The following is a 22,424-nucleotide window of genomic DNA, read 5'->3' as shown; positions in this document are numbered from 1 at the left end:
TGCGCATTTGGGCTGTGTTTGAAAGTTCTGTGCAGTTCATCAGCATGTTTCCCATGGAAGAGATAGATCATCGTCAAAAATAGTATAGAAGAAACACTTCAAGATACTACAGAAGAGTGATGTCAGTGATGTAGGCTCATCTGTCATCATTTATATTAACGGCATCTCCCAGAGACTTGACAGGAAAAGACAAAGTTCTATTACTTTTCAAAAACAGCACTGTGGACAAGGACAAAATCTTCTCCCAAGGCATTTCAGGGTTGACAAGAAGCAAATATAATAGATTATCCTGAGTTCCTTGTTATTCAATGAAATATAATTAGGATTTTCTAGGAGGACATCCATTTCACATATTTTCTTATGAAATTAGGACAGGTTGAATGGACTGATTTCACCTCCTAGAGTACTGAGTATTAATTTGAGAAGATAGTACATACAAATGAACTGTTTCCAAATTACCTTTGATAATTAAAAAAAATAAGGAAATACAGAAGCTAAATCCATCACAGAAAAATGGCAATCACAAAATGCAGATCACTTTTCCTTTCTGATAATTAGTGATTAGTGTTGCTTGTTTTATTCATATGCAGGTTTTTATGGCTAAACTTTTTAATGAGGGTTCCAGGAACTAAAGCTACAGGGGCAATCACCAATAGTTTAAAGGCAGCTTCTACAGAGAAGTAAGGTTTGAGAGGATGGAGTCTGTCTGCACACAGATAAAATTATATGGGATCAAATTGATAAAAGCAGAGAATACATGCACAATGGGAATATTCAAAATGTTTAAAATCTTGCAAGAGAAAGGTTCCAGACCCAGTCTGATGTCATAAAGAAAAGTTTCATAAACTGTATGAAAAACAAAACCAAGGTGTTTCTGTTCTCCCCCAGTTTCCTCTGTAGCAGGTTCACTTGATCAGGAGAATAGGAGATAGCACCTGTTTGTCAAAAATAATGGAAAGCAAGTAGCAGCACGTTCCCCCCCACCCCCGCTCCCGCATCAAATCAACACATCACAACAAATGCCCAGCCATGGCCCAAAGTACTGACTCAGAGGTTCGTTCTGCCACCATCCCCTCAACAGAGCCCAGTAAAGATTAGTCATGTTTACAGAAAGTGCAGGGCAAAGGAGCAACCAGTGAAGGTCAGGAGGAGGCTAAGCAGGGGGGACAAGTTGCTGCCTCTGCTTTGGCCTTCTGACCTTGGATGCCCCACCAATGCAAGAAACCCCCTTGATTTTGGTTGCAGTTAGTTTCTGAAGATTAATTTTGTTCCTTTGATTGGACCATGCTTCCCTGTTTCTTCATGTGCCCTGTAACTTTGTGTTGGAATCCATGAATTTCAAACAGTCACCTTTCCCACGCTTAATGGTCTGGCTTCCTATAGGGAAAGATCTTTGTACCAATCATCTTGGCTATAGATGCTAGGGGCTTCTCAAATGATTTGGTGGTTGCATCCTCTCAGGAGTTGAGGGGAAACGAAACAGGAATTTGCCAGTTTCTTTTTTCAGGAGTGCATAATCTCTTGCTCCCTCTGGTGTCTATCGAAGTACTGTAGGTTTTCCAGAGGTACTGCAAACTTAACCTCCCTTTTGCTCTCCAGTGCCCCTAGACTTTCCGTGATTGTTGTAGCATGTCAGTACTTAGAGACAGAAACTAGACCCCTGAGCAGCCTCCTGTAGAGCAGAGCATTGGATACATGCTCCACCCTTCTCTTTCCCTGTGTGAGAGGCCAATTCCACTATGGTGGATCCTCTGGGATAGTGGCATGATGTCCACTTCTCTTTTGTTTTCAGTGCCCTCAGGCATCTAGAGCATGTTCGGTCCTCTAACAGCTCTGAAACAGAGAGACAGAAGCCAATTCTTTGGTCAGACCCCTGAAAATCTGGAAAACAGTACCCATTCTCTTTCTCTCCCTCCTCCCCCTCCCAGAGAGAAGCAAGGAATTAGGGGTTTTCTCCCATGAGTTCTGCAGTGAACCAGGGAGAAAGACTATGGTGAGTCAGTGTATGTTAATCCAGTTCTCACCTTTGTTCTTAGCAGTCCACAGTCTGAAACCTTTCTTTTGTTGTTGTTGTTAGTACTTAAAATCTGGCAAGACAGAAACCAGCCCTTCAAGGAGCCTCTCATAAAGTCTGCACAATGGACATATGTTTTGTTCTTCTCAGGGTGAAGCCGGAGCTGGGGCTTTTCTCTCAGGGAGAGGGAGGGATTATGGCAAGTGAGTGCAAAAAATTTTCTTAATGGCTTTTATGGGACTAGTTTCATGTTCACCTGGGTCACCTGGGATATAGGAGTCTCTTATCCTTTCCTTGGATTTCTCACAAAGGGAATTAAACTATGTATTGAATCTGTGTTCCCCAGGGACAAAAGGAGGGTCTGTGGTTTCTTATTTTGCCATCTTGCTGATGTAACCACACATCAGGTTCTTTCTCGAAGGAGATCTTACTGCTGCCTCCTCCTCTTCCTTTTTCTTTATCATTGTCATCATCATCATCATCCTCATCATTCTTGCACATTAATGTTTCCTTAGTTAGATTCATTTATATGTAAATTATTTAATTTTCTCACCATTCCCATCCCTTCCAGGTTTAATTTCTTTCTTTCTAAAGTATATTCCTTAGAGTTGCTTTGGAAAGGATCTAGTGATGTTAAATCCTCATACTTTATCAGTATGAAAATGCTTTTATTTCAATGCTATTCTCTAAGAGCACTTTAGTTAGATAGAACATTCTATGTTGATAGCTATTGTATCAGCATTATTACCTAACTTCAATAATTGCTTTTAAGGTTTATATTGCCTGTTTAAATGATAGTCTTTGGATCAAGCCAGTAACACAGAGAAAAAACCAGAAGCTTCCATTCTCATATCTGATAAATTAGACTTTCAGACAAAAAAGGTCATGAGGAACAAAGATGGACACTCTGTAGTGATCAAGGGAGCAATTTATCAATGAGCTATCACTGTTATTAATATTTATGCACCTGACACACAGGGGCATTTAATTATATAAAAGAATTATTAACAGATCAAAAGCAACACACTGATAGCAACAACAACAAAAAAATAGTTGGAGATTTCAACACATACCTTCCAAAGCGATTGATCACCCAGACAGAAAGTTATGACCTTAAATGAAACATTGAATCGGATAAACTTAATAGACAATATAGAGTCTTCTACCCCAAAAGAAAAGAATACACATTTTTCCCAAGTCAACAGAGAACATCTTTGAAGATAGATCATATGCTAGGGCACAAATCATGTCTCAAAAATATATATAAAATTAGACATTATATCTAGCATCTTCTCTGATCACAATGGTGTGAAGCTAGAAATTAAAGAAAGGCTATGATTAAGATTATTCAGGGGATTTCTTTCTTCTTTCACCTTTTCTGTTGAGTGGATCCTTCTCATTTACACTTTCGCTAGTAGAATAGCCTATTATGCGCTCAGGCTTTATCAGGGTGTTCTCTGGTTGCAGTTTCCCAACTTCTCCCAGTCCTGGTTTACAGGTAATTAATTTGTTCAGGTTTTGATTACCAACTTTGAAGAATTTGTACAAGAGTTTGTAAATAGGCCAGTGTTACAAAGAGTTACTGTTAATCTCTGTTGACTCTAAGTTATGCTTGCATATCTCTGAGAATGGGTGCGGTTATAGGAACAAAAGATATGAAAAAAGAGTGCTCTGTTGAAAAGCTCAGGAAATCCCACCAAGTAGAATGAATTGGAATTGGAAGGAAGGAAGAGAGCTAGTGTAATCTCTTCCCAGGGAAATACAGGAAAGGTTGGTTATTGGAAACAAGGAGATCAATAAAGGTGAGGACTTTGAGAAAACAATATTGTGATTTAGAGTAGCTCTTTTGGGGGGTCTTGGGGTAGAAGCAATAGTACAAGGAGGAAAGAAAGAAATAAGTGAATAGGAGGCAAATGGAAGCATAAGGGGATATTATCTGAGAAGCAAGAAAACTTATATATAGTTATATAATTAAAAACTGAATTTTAATTTAGCAACATGTGAAAAAAATTTTAATTCCTTGGCTTTGTAAAATCATTCTATGCTCAGAACACCTGATTAACAAGATTTCTGGTTTGTAAATAGAACAAATTTTGACCTTGGTAAGAAGAATGAGAAATAGTTAATTATGTTGACAGAGTCTCCATTGTTCCAATTACAAGACATACTTGGAACTCCTACTGAAATTATATTTCCATCTTTCCTTAAACTTGTCTTTACTCTTAAACATAGATGTGAAGAAGGAAGGTTGTTGTGATACTTGATTTTTAGTATGTTTGCCGTATCAGTGGGTCCTCAACTTTGGGCCCCTGATACTTCCTCATCTCTGTGCTTCCAAGTTTTGCCACCCAGTCTTTTATAGAGTTTTTAATATTTCTTAAATTGGTGAGCATACAGTGACCCAGCACTCAGACCTTGGCCTTGATTTAAAAAAATGTTTTAAAACTCGTATTATGCCAGATATTGCCCTAGATGCTTGAGGTAACTATTGATTACATAAGGCTAGTGTGCTGTGTGACAGACTCCAGAGCTCACTCACTCTCCTTGCTTCATATGCCTTTTTTCCAAAGGAGTGTGCTTCTATTTTTGACTGTATTCTGGGATCTCTTTATCTAGTTGATTGCTTAGTACTGTCCCACCACCCTTTACCTTCTTTTTTTTCCTCTGAGCCTCATTCCCGTAACTGAGACCTTCAGCCTATATCAATATATATGTCTTAGGGGCCAACTTTCTACTGTAGGACTTTCAAATATTTTGTTTGTTTGTTTGTTTGCATTGACTTTATTTTTTTTAAAGATTTATTTATTTATGCATACAAGAGCTGGGGTGCAGGCCAGAGGCACAAGGGGTGAGAGGATTCACCAGAGACAGAGTGGGGGTCTGAACAGGCAGATTGACCAAAGTACACCACTGAGGGGAGCAGCCGGTGAGTCAGGAGAGGTTTGCTGCGCCACGTGGGTTTCTCGCTGGCTGGCTGGAAATCGAACTCGTGCTGCAGTGGCTGCATATAGCTTCATAGGTTTCATCTTAACCCTTGAGCCACCAGGGAGGCCTGAGGACTTTTAAATATTATTACTATTATTTTTTTGTAATCAAAACTCAGCCCATTTCTTTTCCATACTCTGATACTTTATCTTCTTTACTGTTTTTCCAAATCATGTTTATTCAGTCCTTTCATACAGTGTTCTCAGCTGGGCCTGTATTCCAATATCTTTTCAGGTCTAATTGGCAGGTCTAATGTCAGGGTAACCTGTTAATCTGGTCTTGCTGTGTATGCTACATGTTTTGTTATTGCTAAATCTTAAAGTATAATAGAAATAAGATATGTTTGGAAGACCTTACTGGCAATCTACTCTATAATTTACTTTAGAAAGTTCTTACTATAACCATAATTAATTTTCTTTTCTACTTTGATTCCTTCCTTGAAGGTGAAATGTTGTGATGATAGTTTGTATAAAATTCTGATCTATGAATGCCTAACTAGTTTAAGATAAATGAAGGCTTATTGTCAGTATGGTATTTTCATAGATCACATAAAAATAATGTGCAACTGTGATTATAGTAACACATTCAAAGTGAAATGAAGAAAACTTAAAAATGCTTAACACAGCCAAGAAAGTTTTACCTTGAAGTGATTCTGAAAAATCAGTATGATCTCTTGAGCAGAATATTGTGGTTACTTTCCATTCAATAAGTTTTTTTGCCAGGTTATTCTGAATAATGTGGCTTAAGATTCCTTATAATACAATCAATGCAGCACCATTAAAACTAGGCTCCGGCCTGTACTTTTCAGGAAAAGTAACTCCATGTGTATTTTACATCAGGTCCAAGATACATGATGACAACCTTCTTGAATGATAGCAAACTTTCTTCACAAAGGACTTCTTTTATAGGAAAAATAATATCTGTGACAATTTGCAAAGAATATAAATAATTTAAGGCAGTTTCCATTACCTTTCTTGCCACTACCCCTTGCCCAGTATAAGAAACAGAGTGATTGAAAATCTTAGCCATGTTTTATTTGAAATGAGACTTAATTAATTTGAAGGACCTCAAGAATCTATTTGGCCATTCGAGCTTCCTAGGGAGTTGGCAAGACCTGCCCTGGATCTGGAGTGGCAGGAAATGGGTATAGCTATTTAAGGCTTAAATTGCTCTTTAAGGCTGTATTAGAATTCAAGGGAAGGGTTTGTATTCAGAAATGTATCCTTGAAGTGATATCAGAATGAACAATGTGGAGACAAAGCCAAAGAGGTAGTAGGTAAAATTAGGGACTACTGGGTTCATTTACCACTTGTTGCATAGTTTCATCCCATAGATGACACTGTTCTTGGGTTGTAAGCAGTTTGTGCTTTAGTGCCATCTGGTTCAGCCAGCTTCAGCACCATAAGGTGAACTGAACTGTTAGTGGTAGGAAATAGTGCTCTATATTTGTCACGATGTACTAGCACAGACCCAAAGTCAGTAACTGCTTGACATTCCAGAAAACATTTTCATGGCAGTGAGTTAAACTTCATGGAATGTCTTTTTTTCCCAGTAAATGATGAAGTTGTTTAGCAACGATTACCTTTTTTGGAAGAAAATCTTATTAAAAATTAAGTAGCTATAGGAAGACTTGAAGTTCATGTTCTTTGTTTTGACATAGCACATTACCAATTGTCTGCACTTTATTTAGACCAGGGAAAATACTGGATGTATCAATATGGTAGCTTAAGAGAATGACGCAGGAAATTCTAATTTTCCTTTTTTCCATTTGATAATATGATATATTGAGTTGATGCAGAACTTGTAGAGGTCATTCTGTAGTTTTATCCTTAGTCAACTTAATAATCAGGACATCATCAGTCCAGATTACAATTTCTGACTGCTCAGAAAGTAGGGTATTTGGGTAGCAATAGATACTTCCAAGAGCAATGGGAATTCCAGATAGATCCTCTCATTATTTTGTTTTTAGGTTGACTCCTGCATTTGACATCTCTTCCCCTCAGTTTGTTAGATGTGTTCATGTTCACATTTTACATCTGAAACTGCTCTAAGTAGAGGAATGGGTTCCCATGTCCTTTTACCTCTTCATGTCTCCTGATTTGCTTATTAGTTGTACAGTTTCTTTGGGGCATCTAATTCCTTGACCCATTAATATGTTCTCAGTCTGAAAAACACCTCCCTTTCTAGGATATGAGTTTTATCATGACTAGAATTTGAAGGAAAAAAAGCAATTTCTGTGTATTCTGACTACCAGTGAAATTTGTCACCCTTGAATAAGTAGGGCACACAATAAGAAGCATTTCTTTCCCCAGGAATAATAAAACCTGGTCTCCTATCAGAAAAGACTTGGGTTGTTTTGATTTGCATTTCCCTGATTACAAGTGATGTTGAACATTTTTTCATATGCCTGTTGGCCATTTGCATTTCCTCTTCAGAGAAGTTTCTTTTTAGCTCTTCTGCCCATTTTTTGACTTGGTTATTTTCTTTGTTGTTGTTGAGTCTCATCAGCTCTTTGCATATTTTTGTGATCAGTCCTTTATCATTAGTGTTGGGTGCAAAAATGTTCTCCCAGTCAGTGGGGTTTCTCTTTGTTTTTGTTATTGTCTCTTTTGCTGTGCAGAAGCTCTTTAATTTGATGTAGTCCCAGCTGTTTATCTTTGCCTTCACTATCACTGCTTTGGGTGATGTATCTGTAAAGATGTCTTTGATGTGCAAATCACGTAGTGTTTCGCCTATATTTCCTTCTATATATTTTATGGTTTCAGGTCTTATGTCTAGTTCTTTAATCCATTTTGAGTTGGTTTTTGTGTATGGTGTGAGGTAGTGGTCAAGCTTCATTCTTTTGCATGTAGCAACCCAGTTTTCCCAGCACCATTTATTGAACAAACTTTCTTTGCTTCAATGCATAGTCTTTGCTCCTTTGTCAAAGATTAGTTGACCATAAATATTACACCAGTGAGAATGGCACATATTAAAAAAACTAGCAACAACAGATGTTGGGTGAGGTTGTGGAGAAAAAGGAACTCTTCTGCACTGTTGGTGGGAGTGCAAACTGGTCCAACCACTATGGAGAGCTGTGTGGAGATTTCTGGACCTACTAAACATAGAGCTTCCATATGATCCAGCAATTCCACTCCTAGGTATTTACCCAAAGGACACAGAAACATCAATTCCAAAGAGCACCTGCACCCCTATGTTTATAGCAGCACTGTTTACAATAGCTAAGCTTTGGAAACAGCCCAAATGCCCAAAAATAGATGACTGGATCAAGAAGATGTGGTACATATATACCATGGAATATTACTCAGCATTCAAAAAAGATAAACACATGCAATTTGCAGCAACATGGATGGCACTGGAAGGGATCATGCTCAGTGAAATAAGCCAAAAAGAAAAAGAAAAATACCGGATGGTCTCACTCATAGCAGGAATCTAGAAAACTTAAATAAGGGACCAGGAAAATGAATAACTATAAGAAAGTGAAAATCAAAATCAACAAAAAACTATGAACCAGAGACACTTTTTGGGGGGTGGGGGGCGGGAGGGGAGGGATTGGGGTCAGAATGGGGGGTTGCAATTGTATGGGGAATATAAAAATAAAATTTATTATAAAAAAAAAAAAGAAAAGACTTGGGTTGGGCCTTGTCCATTTAAAACTATAGACCCTTGCCAGTGCTACCCTCTTATCCTTCATTTCATGCAGAAGCAATTATTTTAATCCTCCTGAAACTTGTATTCTTGACAAGAGAAAAGCACCCACCGTAAGGATTGGAGGCCCAATTTCATGTTTTTCATTTGTGTTTTCTCTGTGAGAGTAAGCCTGCAATCTTATGTTGCCACTTTACTTGCCTAGTTTGGATATTAAGGCAACTAAGGGACTGAGAAAGAGAGAGAAGTGTTTTGTAGATAAGTGCCTAGGGATCAGGATCAAAGAACTTAGAATGCACTCGGGTGTTCTTTTAATAAAGGACTCAGTATACTAGTAACTATTTAATAATAATATTTATTGAGCTTCTACTTTTAATTTGCAACTCTTCTGAGTACCTCACACTGACTCTCACGTCACCCAGCATCTGCTTTGCTTCAACAGTCACTGAATGAAGCATTTTACATTTTGGCTGTCCTTAGTCTTCTTTTCTTCTACCTTGTATGTTCAACTAATCCCATGTATGTTCCACTTCATCAGGCTTTGTTGTCAACATTCTATTCAGGATTATTTAGCTATTCTCCAAGAAGATTGATTCTTACTCTGCAGCAAAACTCTTTGGTATCTGTGCTCTTACCAGAAATGCCTTTAAAATCCATTCATGCTGATGTAGATTTTTTTATAACATACCTCAAAACTTTTCCAATTTCTGTTATCCAGTTTTAAACATCCTTCTATATTTTCAGGCATTTATTACAGCAGCACCAATAGTACTCCACTTCTCAGCACCAAGTTATGAGTCCATTTGGGCTGCTATGAAAGAATGCCCTATATTGGGTGTCAAACAGTATTTATTTCTCATCTTCCTTGAAGTTCAGGGTCAAGGTCCTGGCAAGTCTGGTGTCTGGTGAAGAACACCTTTCTGTTTCATAGACAACTGTGTTCTGAATCTTACTCCCATTACATTGGGGTTAGGATTTCAACGTATGAATTTGGGGGAACACATTTTCAGCCTATAGCATAAGGTGGTATTTTTAAAATTTATTTATTTATTTATTTATTTATTTAAGAAATGGGGTACATACAGGCCAGGAGGGTGAGAGGATTCACCAGAGACAGAGCGGGGAACAGAACAGACAGACTGACGAAATACACTGCTGAGGGGAGCAGCGGGCACGGCAGGAGAGGTCTGCTGTGCCATGTGGGATTCTTGCTGGCGGCCGGAATCGAACCCACGCTGAGAGGCTGCGGACAACTTCACGGTGCGGCGCTCAACCGCTTGTGCCACCAGGGGAGGCCCTAAATTTTTTATTTAAACTATGCTTATTAATTAAATATTAGCAATAATTATAGGGAACAAACACATCTTTAAAGAACTTGTAATCTTACCTTCTTTATACCTCTATTTGGTGCTCTTTAAATTCATTGTGTTCTAGTGACTCAGCTTCTTGTTCAGTCTTTCCTTTCCTATGATTATTATCTAGTTATCACTGCTAAAAATAAAAAAAAAGTCATCAAAGGTATATTTCTTGGTATGATTTTATGGAAAAAACAGGCATTTGTTTAACATTTTTAAAAAATGAACATGCCCCCCTATTCCATGTATAATTTTGTGAACGACACTGATCCAAAATTTGAAGATCTTTCTTTACATTATGCTTGGCAGTACATTGTTAGTTCATATTATTTATCTATTCCCAACTCACCATTGCCCTGAAAAATAACAATAAATTGTGTTCAAGGTTAAAATAGATCATGTGATACTGTAGTACTCTCACCAGTGAAACACCCATGGTCCTTTAACAAAGTCCATGTGTTCTCCCTGTGCCCCTCACCTTCATCCCTCACTACCCTGCCAAAAGCCATGGGTCTAGTAGATATCAAGCCACATAGTAAATTTTCAAAGATTGGTTTTAAAGTTTTTCTTTTTCTGACCTTCAGTTTTGTTTTTCTATATCACAAATATAAGTGATACCATGTGGTATTATTTATCTTCCTCTTTCTGATGTATTCAGTTAGCCTAATCCCTTCCAGCTCCACCCATGTTGCTGCAAATGGCATGAGTTTATCTTTTTTGATTGCTGAGTAGTATTCCATTGTATATATATGCCATCTTTTTGATGTGATATCTTCTTATTGACATTTATTACCAAATCAAACAAAAATATATATAAAATAAAATGCTGTTACAATGTTTTTGAGATGCAGTTTTAGTTTCAACTCTATTATAAGTGTGCAATCATTTGATTAATTCATTAAGGGCAATTTATTAACTGTCTAATAGTCTTCAGATATTATATCTAAACTAGTAGGGAGAATAAGAAGGAAAACTATAATTGACCTGCTTCAGTCTACCAGGAATGTACAAAAGAACTGTCTGTGATGATGGAAATCCTCGCTATTTGCATTACCTCACAGAGCAGATAATAGTTGCAATTGGCTATTGAATGCTTTGGGACTAAACTGTTAATTTTTTAAATAATAGCTTTATGGAGAAGTAATTCACATCCCATACATTTTGCCCATTTAAAGTGTATAATTCAATGGTTTCTAGTATATTCAGAGCTGTGCAGACATTACCACAATTTTATTTTTTAAATTTTTTAAAGATATATTTATGCATACAAGAACTGGGGTACAGACCAGACGTGTGGGGAGGTGAGAGGATTCACGAGAGACAGAATGGGGAACAGAACAGGCAGACTGACGGAAATACACTGCTGAGAGGAGCAGTGGGCGAGACAGGAGAGGTCTGCTGAGCCATGTGGGTAGCAACCTGGCCGTCCAGGGTTCAAACTCATGCTGCAGAGGCTGTGGATAGCTTCATAATGCTGTGCTTAGCCCCTTGCAACTCCAGGGAGGCCCATCACAATCAATTTTAGAACATTTCATACCCTGACAAGAAATCTGGTAATTGTTAGCAGTCACTCTCTAGATTTCTTAGCCCTAGTGCAGCAGTCCAAAGGTGGGGGAGAGTCACTGTCTGTGGGTTCTCACCTGTGTGCTCACGATTGCAAGATATCACTCAGTCTTAGTGTGCGATAAAATTGGTGTTTATTGATAAAGGGGAGATTGGGAAGAAGGAAAGAGATTCTAAGTCCACAAGTGGTTGGCTATCTCAACCTAGATAGTGCCCACAGGGTCCAGTAGTCCAAAACAAAGTCTGCTTGTGCAAGATGACGCTGTCCTTTTGATGAGAGCCTGGAGCTGGTGGCACACTGGTAAGCAGTGGATGAAGATCAAACTTACCGTGGCAGCTGTGAGGTAACTGCACAGCAGTCCACAGCAGCTATCTCAAGGCCAGGCTGGACAGCAGTGAAAGCAAACACACCAGGAGAAAGCGATGGACAACTCTCAGAGGTGACCTGACACTGTTCAGCAGTGCTGGTCAGCACTGGTCACCAGAAGGCAGGGCCAGAGAAACGATTTTTATAGCTCTATGTGACTTGTTGGAATACAGCCAACAGCAAAGAGCTCTTTTACAAACACCAGGCCCTAGCTGATGGTGCTCTTTTCAGGCTATATCAGAGACAGGGCTGGAGGCAGGCAGTGTGGCCAGACAAAGTCTCTATATGCCTGAAAGTCCATGGAAGTCTGAAAGTCTACAAATGACTACAAAGGTTTGGAAGTCCTGATATTCTGCTGACTTTCACTGAGGTTGTCTGCTGAATGCTTCTCTTATGAAGTCATCTGAATCTTCTGAAGCTGTCTGCTGAATGAATTGAAGCTGGCTGCTGCCCTGCTTATATCATTTTCAGGGTCCCTGCTCTTACAAACCTAATTGGATGTTTTCAATCCTAGCTGTTTTATTAGTGCTGTCTAAGCACCAATCAGCTTACTCATTTTTGATTCTTTAGAGGACTTAAAAGCTTGAGTGGGACTGGAGATCTGGAACCTGATGGGTCCATTGAACTTAAACTTGATTGATTAATTTTCAGTGCTGGAGGCCTATTCAGAAGGGAAACCTACCCGAACCTGACCTGCACTGAGGTCAGAGCAGACTCCTCTGCTACTGTGGGCTCAAGGGGCTCAGGGTAGACTTAGCAGGCGCAAACTTCAGTGTGGCTTAGGCACGCCGCACCTAGCACCTTTTAGCAGGACTAGGTGTAGTGACGCAGGGCACACTGCTCCTGCAAGCCTGCCATGTTTGCCCTATGTGCCGCCGACTTCTCTCCCAGGCCTCCTAAAGCCACAGTACGAAACATGCTTTCAGTGGACCCAACACACCTTTCAGTGGACTCAAACCAGGAGTTGAGGGCTTTAGGAACCTTCCCTGCTAGAGCCCCAGGGCTGGCCTGCTCTGCGCTAGGCAACCACCACTGTCACCACCACTGTATCAGGAGCAGCCTGGTGGCTGCTCAAAGGCTGCATGCCCTGAGGCCAGCTGCCAAACCAGCTCCCTGAGCCCCATTGGGCTGCTTGCACTGGGATGGCAGGGTGGGGAAACCACTGCTGCCCTCTGCCACCACTTTTGGAACCCAACAGTGGTCCTTACGCTAGAGGCCAACTTCAATCATGAATACTGAGGTGGGGCCCCACAATCTGCCTTGTCCTTCGGCTTGGCATGTTGTGGGCCTCTCACCCCTGCCTTTTGTTGGCTTGGTTACATAGGCAAAAGCCAGTGATTCCTCATGGTTTCTAGGTACTGTGGGGTCCCTGTTTTGCTAACAGCCACAAATCTTTTATCTATTTCCATTGATTTTGTCTATTTGGGATGTTTCATGTAAATGTAATCACAATATATGATCTTTTGTGATTGACTACTTTTAGTTTATGTAAATTTAATAATCACCTGTGGCTAAGGCTACCATAATAAGGAAATTAAATAAAAGGTGAAACACAGATGCTTAAGGACTGCTGAAGGTTGAAGAGAAGAGAAGATAATCTTGCAAAAAAGGAATGTGGAAAACAGGTCAAAAAGATGGAACATGAGTCCCAACAGAGCCCAGACATGATAGGTTCTTGAAGGAAGGGCTGGATAATAGCACCAAATAATACAGAAAGTTTAAAGAAATAATAGTTTAAGTGTAATGATAGAGTAAGAATCCTGGTGACAAAATCTTGGCACTGGATTGTCGTAGTTGGTGAAGAAATGTAGGCAGGTCCTGCTTCTTTTTATCATTTAGAGATGGAGGGAAGGGGAAAAGTTTCAAGATAGTTTGAGAAAGTTGTCAGAATTTATGGAAATTTGTTTTTTTTTTTTTATTAATTTTGGTGTAGGCATGAGCATACATGTAGGTAATAGAGAAAGATCCAGTGGAAATGATGATTAAAGATGATTGAGTAGGGTTCCTGAAGTCATTAACATAGCAATAAGCCCTGCTAAGGAAGATAGATGTCATTTTTCTCAGATGCAGGAGAAAGTGAAGAAAATGTACTTGAAGGTACAAAAGCAATATTTTTAATAAAAAGGAAGGAAGTTAAGGTAACTAATTTACTTAACAAAGCCTTCTGATTGTAATATTTGGTTTTTCCAGTCTTCACTATGATCAACCATGGAGAAGGGAATGTTGAAAAGTTCTTCACGGGAGCTAGTTAAAGGATCTTGGAGTGTCAAATACTTATAGGTTTGTTCCTGTTGAAATGAATTTGTCTCCTAAAAGGGATACTTTCAAGCACAAAAAGCCACATGTGATCAAGAAAGCCTGATGTGTCAATTCTCATTTAACTAAAAAGGAAAAAATGGCCCCAAAATTAACTTGTGAGAGTTTCAAAGAAGAAGGATAGCATCATCACCTGATTCATGATCTCTCCTACCCTCCTATCGTGTTATCCTCCTTCCTGCCCTCCCTCTCTATGCAAATACAAGAGAAAAATAATCTAGTTAATATTGATTTAATTATCGTGTGAATATTAGACCAAGCTTTCTATACAGTAAGTTTTTTTTTTTTTTAAGAGAATAAGTCCTTCTTTTGGTAACCTTTTATTCTTTTTTTTTTCCTTTTGATTGGTGTTTTTTATTTTTTATTTTTAATTAATATCCTATTTTATATAATTCTTACATAATTTTCATTTTTGCACAATGTATGCATTTTCATTTTGGGCAGGCAGAGGAAGGACTAGGGTCAAAATAAGGAGGGGGTGCAATTGTATGGGGAATATAACCAAAATATATAGTAAGTTTTAGTCAACCTTTGTGGTGTTCTAAACATATAAGCTTATTTATTTATGCATGTATATATTTATATATCTATTCATTGGTTTATTTCTTTATTTTAGGCTTTTAAAACCAAGGATGGCTATCTTGTAGTTGGAGCAGGAAATAACCAACAGTTTGCTACCGTATGCAAGGTAATCTATAATTATTGCAGTAGTTGTGATATAGGCAACAGTGCATTTTGTGAAAAGCCAGGAAAAGTCAGTTTTGCCTAGAATAATGTTAAGTCTAAACCAATTCAAGATTTCCAGCATTAGCCCAAGACAGGGAATTAATTACCACTCTATTATTTTTTAACTCTATTAGTATAGAGTGGTAATTAATACATATATATATATATATATAATTATATATATGGGCTATGTTTTGAAATTAATATATATATATAATTATATATACATGGGCTATATTTTGAAATAAGTATCATGCTAAAACTTGATTTGTCTATCAGTCCAAACAAAAGAAAAGCAAAAACAAAAAAATATTAATAATTTTAAAGGGATTTTTAACACTAGAATATTTTGTTTCTTTCTTTCTTCTTTCCTTCTCTCTCCTTGCTTTCTTTCTCCCCACCCTCCCTTCCTTTCTCCCTCTCTATCTCACTGTTATTTGTTCTTCTCTCTCTTTCCCTCCTTTTCCCTTCTGCCCTTCTTTATTAACGATATATTTAAGTAGGCTCAGATATAGTTAAATTATTATCAAATTTATTTACAACTAGAAACTTAGATTTTTTTTAACTTTGTTTAAGGATTAATTTTCTGTAAAATTCATGGTTAGGGCTATGTCAATTAAATTAAATCAAGTAAATGTTACTCCTGAAAACATCTTTAAAAAGGTCTAGGAGTCATTTAAAACTTTACATTGATGATTCTCTAAGTTTTTACAATTGCTTAGACATTTTTTTTAATTCAATGTTTTTAATATTTATCTAGACTTTTGGTCTTTTGTGTTCATTTAAGGACTCCAATTTCAATTCAGTTTTCTTAATTCTAATCCCAAGAATATATTTTTCAAAATATGAATTAAGATTTTAAAAAAAAGAATTATTTTTTTCTGATTGGGAGAGTTTATTTGTTTACTTATTTATTTATTTTTGTACTAACCATTCTACCATGAACTTTCAGTTTTATTAAAGATGCCTGTGAATTCCTTAGAGGAACCTTATTTATTGCATTTAACTTATTATGTACAAAAATTATTTATTACTGTGCCTCTTTTGTATGAGAGGTTAACGAGCAGAACTAAAACCACAGCAAAGGGGTGGGAAGTACCACGAAGAAGGTGACAAATGGAGATAGTTCCGATTGCAAGAAGGGCTGGAACATCTGAGGTGGGAAAGAGGGGAACTTTTATAATGGTGACTCTGAGTAAGTGTAGAGAAAATTGAATCAAACATTTGATCTGGGATCAAAGAATCTTTATTATGAACGGTCAATGTTAAAAATATGAAACATACGGAAGCTGTTGTCTGTGAAGTCATTTGCGTACTCTAGCTGCAGAGATGTAAAAGCCAGTTCATTGCTATAAACGAATACAGATTTTCTTCCTGGGCCATATGTTTTAGAGTTTTCTCTCTCCAGAAAGTGTGTGTGTGTTGGGGGTGGGGTGGGGCTGAAATTACTGGTTGAGATATTCTTCACTGTTGAAAATGACTGTATTGAACTTTTTTATTTTTGATCATTACTGCTGATAAATTTGAAACTGTTAAACTTCCTCATAAATGTCTACAAGAACATTTTTTGAAAAGTATTTTTTATATCAAAGCATAATATTTGCCATGTTTTAGTACTAAAATATGACATATCTATGGAGTGTCATTACACATTTTTTAAAAGGGAGACAATAAGAAGCCTTCTAGAATGGCATGCTTGCCATTGTTTTTTCCATATGTGAGATAGGAATGACAGTCCCTGTTATGAGTCATTAAGGAAGTGTCTGAAAAACACTTTGAGATCCTTAGAGAAAAATTTTGTGTATATGGGATTGTAGTGTTATTACATCATTTAATAGGCATCCCAAAGAATGTTACAATGATTGAATTTTTTCAGTCTTCATTACATGATAATTGTTCTAAAACTTTTTCACTTAAGAAAAATCTTACTTCCTTATTTTAAGTTAAGGTTCTCATCCCATCCCATATATAGTGAGTATGTTCTACATATTTTTAGTCAGATTTATCTATTTCTGAGGAACGTTTCATTCAAACTGACATTGTGGAAGATGAGATCCCTAGTTTTTTTTTAAGGATTGATTTATTTATGCATACAAGAACTGGGGTACAGGCCAGAGGTGTGGGAGGTGAGAGGATTTACCAGAAACAGAGTGGGGAACAGAACAGGTGGATTGACTTAAATACACTGCTGAGGGGAGCAGCTGATGAGTCAGGAGAGGTCTGCTGCACCATGTGGGTAGCTCCCTGGCCGGGGATCAAACTTGTGCTGCAGTGACTGCACATAGCTTCATAGGTTGTGTCTTAACCCCTTGTGCCACGAGGGAGGCCCTTCCTAGTTTTTGATAGTGAGCCCATCAAAAATGTCCTTTTTCTAAGTAAGATAAATCATGAAAGATCAGGCAGCTGTATACCCTGAGTAGAAATGTAGCACTATTGTATATGATGAATGAATGGAATTCACTTCTGCCTAATCTCTTTTGAAAATAGAATTTGATATACTGTTTGACTAACACTTCTTGGTGAGGGACCCTACTAGGGAGCTCTTATTGTGAGGGGTTAGAACGGGAACAAGAAAATTGTGTTCAAGGCTTTGGGTTCAAAAAATCTTCCTGCATATAAAGTAAACCTTGACATCTAACAAATTCCATTTTATGTCCCTTAACATGATACAGAAAAGTAGGAAAAATGAGCATATGTAAGATATTTTAAGTTGATTGGTGCCAACACTGATAGATATTCCTATTTTAAGTACATTGATATCTTTTTTTAAAATCATTTAGACCGAAATTTTTTTTTTTCTTTGGAGGCAATGTGTATTGATTCTCCACTTTAGTATGTGTAAGAAATTTCCTTGAGCTCCTTCCCAAATTTGTTGAATTGGAATGTCTGAGGTAGGACATAGGAAACTTTAATTTGAATAAGCACTGTAGCTGATTTTGTAGAAGGTGGTCTGAGGACTTTATAGTATAATTCTTTTTTTTTTTTTTTGAGGTAAAAATCTTTTATTCTGTTTTTGAAAGTTAAGAGAAAACCTTTTGCATATAGTATAATTCTTAAGCATACAGTGAGTTTTGTAACCAGCTAGACCTCTGGCAAGGTACTTAATCTTCTTTAAATATCTATGTCTGCATGATAAAGTGAAGATTATAATACATAACTTACTACATAAATTTGGGGATTGTAAGCACTAAATCAGATAAGAAAAACAGTATAGTGCTGGATCACAATGTGCAATCTATAAAATGTAAGTGTTGAGATTCAGGTTCTGGGTAAGATGAAGTAAACACACATCTACCTATGTCATTCACTGAGCACAGTGATAAAACCTGGACAAAAATTCTTGGATCATCTGTAGAGGGCTCTGTAAAGCAAATAGTAGCAGGAGAACTGAGGAAAGAACACCAGAGTTCAAATATCCATTTCGTATCTCCAAATGGGTAATAAGGTTACCAGTTTTGTCCTACAAATATTCTTTCATGAAGTTAATGGATCCTGAAATCTGGAAGTGGGCACCATGGAGCAGAGCTGAGCTGCAGGAGATGGATATCCTTATTCCTGACAGGAGGAACATGAAAGTGAGCTCTAATGTCAGAGACAGTGTGGAAAACCTCCTTTAACTACTTTTCATTTTCTCATGTCCCAGTTCCCAAGCAATCCTGTGGTGACAGCAACAGATGAGCAGGAAACAAAACTCTGAGGAAGGGAATTTTATTCTTTATTGTTTAGCTGTGATCACAAGAGAGGGGTGAAACCTTTTTGCTTTTTTCTGATCTCTTACTGCTTGGACTCTGCCCTCAAAGTGTACAGGGGAGTAGACTAACTAAAGGGAAGCCCCAGGCAACTGGAAAGAAAGTGAAGAGAAGGAAGAGCTTTGGAAAGGGATCCTTGAAGTTGTTTGTGAACTCCCGTACTCATCCCCTGAGCTACACATACACTGATCGGGCTCTAATCAGCACACCAAAAAAGTTGAAAGCAAAGGTAGCAATAGACATCTGCCCAGGTTTCAGCATGACCATTAAGTGGGGCATAGGTGGGATAGATTCAAATTGTACTGTAAAGGCTTTGAAAACTGAACCAATGTGAGAACCAACACAACAGAATATGGATTGGGATTTGAAATGTGGGCCCAGCAGATGAACTACGCTAAAATCTAACGGAATTTTTTCTTTAGGAGTTAAACAAGACCCAGAGGCTCATAACATAATATCCAAAGTGCCTAAGTTACAAACTGAAATTAGTCAGCCTATGAAGAATCACAACTTGTGTGAGAATAGGAAATCAATAAATGACAATGCCAGGATGACATAGGTATTGGAATTAACTCACAAAGACTTTAAAACAGTTATTACAAAAATGCTCCGACGAGCATCATAAGCACAGTTGGAACAAATGGGACAGTAGAAATGTCCAGTAAAGAAACTGAAGAACCAAATAGAAATTTTAGAACTGAATACAACAAATAATAAAACAAATACAAGCACAAAGGTGACAACAGAGGAAATAGTCAATGAACTTTAAGGTATATAAATAGAAATTATTTCACTCTTAATAACAGAGAGGAAAAAAAGGATAGCCGCCCTCCCCTCCCCCTCACATAAAACACTTTCAGGTTCATGAAGGACAATACTCCCAAATCTAACATTTATGTCACTGTAGTCCCAGAAGGAGAAAAGAAAGGGCACATGTTGCAAAAAGTCTTCGAAGTAATAATGACTGAAACTTTGTTAAAAATTAAAGATCTACATATTTAGTAATTTCAGCAAACCCTAAATAGAATAAACCCAAATAAGATCATGTCCCAAAACACTAAAATATTACTAGTGAATACTAAAGAAAGAAATTTTGAAAGTATCCAGAGAAAAGTGATGTATTATCTAAGTGGGAACAACAGCTCAACTGACTGCAGATTTCTTGTCAGAAACTACAGAACCCTGAGTGAAGTGGAACAACATGTTGAAAGGACTGAAAGAACTGTTCACCTGAATTCTGTATCCAGTAGATATATCTGTAAGAAAGGAAGGTTAGGTAAAGACTTCCTCCCTCCCTCCTTCCTTCCCTTTTCCCCATCTTTCGTTTGTTGAACAAACACATGCGTTATTTTTTGTTGTTGTTGTTGTTATTTGGGGGAATAGTTTCTTGTACCTGGTCCTAATACTTCACATTTATTTTGTGTTTAATTTGTCAAACACTTTCACTTGCATTGTTTCATTTTATCTCAGGTAGCTTCTTTTTCAAGCACTTAAAGAATGGTTATGGTAACAGTAGCTGAAACTGTCTGTTTAGAAACATTTTGAATGCTAGCACAGCTAAAGACGGAATGATGAAACTTTGACCCATTGTTTCTCACCAACTATCAAAGAGAAAAGAAAGCCAATCAAATTCAGAGAAAGACAGATGAGGGCAATCTAGTTACCCTTTAGTGCAATCACTGAGACTTTTTTATGCGGTTTATAGTGTAATTTGGGTAAAGCTAGATTTATAAATTTAATCTGTGATTTAGCGAAGGCACATGCCTTTTCTCGAAATGACTTATTCACTCTTAGGGAGGTTTTGATTCCTGAACAAGCTGTGAGGCCAATTCTGGGATCAGGTGTGGTGACAGGGAGGTTTTTAGAAAGAGAACTATATGTGGTGTTGCTTTTTAAAATCTGGGAGAGTAATGCTGTCTTTATTATTCCTAAAGGAAATGAATAAGTGAAACATATGAAAGAGAAATTATACTACTGAGATGGTCTCTTTACTCCAGGGAATCTTCTTCACTTTTCTCTTCTTTGTAAGATGATTAATGGGTTGATTTTATTTAAACTGTGGGAAACAAATGAAACCATTAAATGTTTATATTTAAAGCAAATACATTAATAGAGGTAGTGAAGCTTTCTGTAGGCCACATGGTCTGCTCCAGCCCATAAATGCTCCTTCTGATTTTCCGACACAACTGCCAAACACTGCCTCCACACATTCCTTCTGAAAGTTTTTTCCCATTCCAAATTCACTTGGTACTTTCATTATGGTCTTGTTAAAATTGCAAGATGTCCAGAGGGATTTGCAAGATAGATTTTCCCTTTACTGAGGAGGAGCAAAAGAGGAAGTATATAAAAGCTTTTCTATTTGTTATGCCTTTAGGGAGACATACTAAAGAAAAATAGTGACAATTCTGTAGGAAGAATATCTTTTAATTTGACATTGTTTTAATGGTAAGCATTTTGTGCAAATGTATATGCTTTTCCTTTATTTTAGCACCTAGTACAACATCCTGGATAGGACTACTGGGATAGATAATATTATTTTATTTACATGTGGAACAAATAAGTGAAGGTACCTACAAGATATATGTTGATTATGGGCTTCATATAAGTGCAGTTGTGCACTTGCAATATGGGTTCTCAGAAGTAGGTCAGCTTTACCTGATTTTCTCCCTCTCCCTACTCCCTCTGGACAGACTTACTGTGGGAATCTGATAACTCCTTTCCTATATTTTCGTTTATGGGTACAAGACACACTATGAGGGGCTGATAATTCCTTTTCTGTGCTTCCACATGTAGGCACCTGTTTAAGTGTGGTAGGAAGTTCTTATAAATGACATCCACTCACCAGCATGACCCATCCTAAGTGCATGACCCTTCCCTCAAGATCCCTTTATTTTTTTAATATTAATTTTTAAAAAATATTTATTTATTTATTTATTTATTTATACAAGCACTGGGTACAGTCAGAGGCACGGGAGGGTGAGAGAATTCACCAGAGCCAGAGAGGAGAGTAGAATAGGCAGAGTGATGAAGTACACTGCTGAGGGGAGCAGCAGGCGGCAGGAGAGGTCTGCGCGCCATGTGGGACCCTCGCCCACTGGCTGGGGATCTAACCGGCGCTGCAGAGACTGTGGGCAGCTTCAGAACCCAGCATTCAACCGCTGTGCCACCAGGGAGGCCCAAGATCCCTTTATTGAGAAGTTTGAAGACCAGTGAGAAAGGACCTTAGTGAGGGAATGGCAGACCCTGAATACTAGCATCCACAAACAGATTGATGAAAGACTTATAATTTATTTTTCTCTTTTAGATCTTGAATTTGCCTGAACTGATTGATGACTCCAAGTATAAAAATAATCACCTTCGGGTACAGAATAGAAAAGGGCTTATTAAAATACTATCTTCACGGTAAGTTTGGGTTTATTATTTGTATATTTAAGAATTATGTCATTAGTATTTATTTGGTGTTTTGTGGTGTTTTTTCTGGCATATTTAGATTAACTTGTAATTCTCTTCCATTTTACAAATTTTGGGTATTGTAAAGACATTTCAAAGCTACGTTTTTTCTTTGTTTGAAAGCACCTCTATGTTCTTTAAGTAAGAGTCATAACAGTCACATAAATATGAAACTAACAAAAATTTAAATTAAGTCCTTTATCTGTGGTATATATTTGGCTTCCATAAATTATAAATACTACTACTAACAA

General features: G+C 37.6%; 1 protein-coding gene across 11 annotated transcripts in view; it reads left to right on the top strand.

The window, feature by feature from the left end:
• SUGCT (succinyl-CoA:glutarate-CoA transferase) overlaps positions 1-22,424 on the top strand; it is a 793,244-nt gene that overhangs the window by 307,116 nt on the left and 463,704 nt on the right. For all 11 annotated transcript variants that reach the window (XM_054692302.1, XM_054692300.1, XM_054692297.1 and 8 more), the window contains 2 exons: positions 14,865-14,936; positions 22,028-22,125. In XM_054692302.1, coding sequence (XP_054548277.1) covers positions 14,865-14,936; positions 22,028-22,125 — 170 coding nt within the window. The remainder of the gene's footprint in view (positions 1-14,864; positions 14,937-22,027; positions 22,126-22,424) is intronic.

This window comes from Talpa occidentalis, unplaced genomic scaffold (assembly GCF_014898055.3).
Source record: "Talpa occidentalis isolate TD23 unplaced genomic scaffold, MPIMG_talOcc4v2.1, whole genome shotgun sequence".
Taxonomy (NCBI): Eukaryota; Metazoa; Chordata; class Mammalia; order Eulipotyphla; family Talpidae; genus Talpa; species Talpa occidentalis.
Note: the sequence above shows the minus strand (reverse complement) of the source record. Positions and strands in the feature narration are given on the sequence as shown.